Here is a 2,311-nt window from a genome sequence, read left to right as displayed (position 1 = left end):
CCAGTCAAGGTAAACCCCACAGGCTGCGATAAAAAGGCCAAGACAACCCAAATTGGGTATATTCAGGATTTAGCGGGAATACCAACATGCAGAAGCCTTATCTGACGGTTAACCACCCCCCGGGCCGCAGCAAAATTTTCCAAGTCTTGACCTGTCCGTGGTAATAAAAAGGTTGGGGACCACTGTGCTAAATGACATCCAGTGTACTGTATCTACCATCACACATGCTTCTCCCTGTTTTGTAAGGGATTCTGAGGGCAATCTTAAAAAACACATCAAGAAAAAAAGACAGTGTGATACAAAAAACTACATAAAGACACCAACAAAGAAAAAATATGGAAAGGATAAAGGAGTTTGTTGAGGTCTATGTGGGAAGACACCTCTGAAATTCAGCAAAGAAAAGCTATTTATTTGAGGATTACTCTCCAAGAGCAAGTCAGACAGGAACACTGCACCACATCTAATTATTCAATTAAAGAGCCTGCCACTCAGCAAGGCAACGGATGTGAAGGTGGGGACGGAGAGGACTCCTGCTGATTTGGTGAAGTCACAGGGGCTGTTGCTATACCTGGCTTCCTCATTACAGCAGCCATTAGCTCTCAGAGTGGAGTTGTAATTGGAGGTTTGAGAGGCATCAGGGACCACAGTGGCAGGACTGCTCATGGTCCCCGCTCTCATGAAATTATGTTTAGGTGTGCACAATGTCAGAACAATAATGTTTTTAAAGCTGTTGAACTGAATTTTAACCAAATAGCTTCTTTTGATGTGAACTTACCTGCAGTATTTGATTTGGCTGAAACTCCTGGTTAACAACAGCAGAAAAAACACTTTCTTTTCCACCGCAGGCAGCAATAAGTTCTGGGAGTCCCTCAACAGGCCCACAGAAGCCTTCAGCATCACTCTTTCCTTTGATACCTGCCCATTTCCTGGAAGATGTTTGTATAAACAGAAAAAATTGAGTCATTGAATTAAACTGAAGAAATCTTCAATTGCAAGTTTTAGGTGTGAAACTTCCATCATGTAATGTTGGTACCAAAACTAGTTTTGATGTAGTGCTTTAAACATTGCAAAAAAGAAATGACATCAAATATTTATTAGAATAAAGAGTATGTATCTAAAAGTAGTGAGGGTCTGAAAATTGTCCATGACTTGCTTTCCTTGGAGGAGACAAGCTTCTGAGGAAAGGATTATGTTTAAATACTACAATATATTTATTACTCTTAGCTCCTCAGGGATCATGTAACAGATTTATGTGGGTATAAAGAGTCTCTGGGATACACACATATTTAAATATCACTCTAAGGAGTTGCTTATTGAGAATTCTGAAACATTTGTAATCAAAATGGAATTAATAAGTTGTTGGTGTATATAATAACTGAAAAAGTGGTCTAATCAGGGGCTCTAACTAGGTTCCTGGACTTTATTCATGGAAAATTGTCAGACTTATTTTGACTCAGCGATTTACACTTCTAAGTCCTTCAAGGTCATTTAAAAATATGTAATGCTAACATATGAATCTATGTATGACATGTATGTGTTTGACTGGCAGGACATGGATGTGGGACAAAAACGAGAATAGACAGAAGGAATAGAAGTACAAAAGCGAGGAAAGAAAGTAGTGAAAAATGAAGGACAAATACAGCTAAGGAAAGAAAGAACACAAGGAAACAAGTTTTGACAAAAGGAAGAAAGAAAGAAATGAAAAAGATTGCAAAATGGAAGGAAGAAAGGGCGAATGAGAAGGATGAACTTAATGGATGGAAGCATAAAATGAAGGAAGGAAATAAAGAAAGAAGACAAGAATAATAAGAAAGAAAGAATAGAAGGACAAATGGAGAAAAGCAGAAAAGTAGAAAATATTGAAGGGATGTGAGGATGGAAAATATGGCAATATTTCCTGTAGTGTAGAGGAAGCATATGAGGAAAGAATACACCAAAATAAGGAAGGGTAGACGGAAGGACACATTTAGAGAATGGGTTAGAGACAAAAGTCTTGTAAACTTTGACATATTCTTTTATTTCTCATATTTTACCAGACCTGGAAAACACTGAAATTGAATTCCATGCCATTCCAGACTATGAAGGAGCCCTGCCTATTCCAACAGAGGAATCAATCTGTTGTTCTAGACCAAGTTTCTTTAAAATGCAGGAAGCTGTCAGAATCCTTCTATGTAGAGTTTTTCCTAAACCCAGAGTAACAAAACTTTTGGTCATGTCACTGATCAAGTCGGACAACTAGAAACAGACAGCCATCTTTAAAATGTCAGTTTTAAAAACTCAGATCACTCACAAATATTGTAAACTCAAGGTT

General features: G+C 37.9%; 1 protein-coding gene across 1 annotated transcript in view; it reads right to left on the bottom strand.

Moving 5' to 3' along the window:
• The window catches only part of ascc3 (activating signal cointegrator 1 complex subunit 3), a 376,011-nt gene that overhangs the window by 10,415 nt on the left and 363,285 nt on the right, over nt 1–2,311 (bottom strand). Inside the window, exon 39 of the mRNA XM_007577033.2 lies at nt 776–973. Coding sequence (XP_007577095.1) covers nt 776–973 — 198 coding nt within the window. The remainder of the gene's footprint in view (nt 1–775; nt 974–2,311) is intronic.

Source organism: Poecilia formosa, unplaced genomic scaffold, assembly GCF_000485575.1.
Source record: "Poecilia formosa unplaced genomic scaffold, Poecilia_formosa-5.1.2 Scaffold425, whole genome shotgun sequence".
Classification (NCBI taxonomy): domain Eukaryota; kingdom Metazoa; phylum Chordata; class Actinopteri; order Cyprinodontiformes; family Poeciliidae; genus Poecilia; species Poecilia formosa.
The sequence above is the reverse complement of the archived record's forward strand: the minus strand, read 5'-3'. Positions and strand labels throughout refer to the sequence as shown.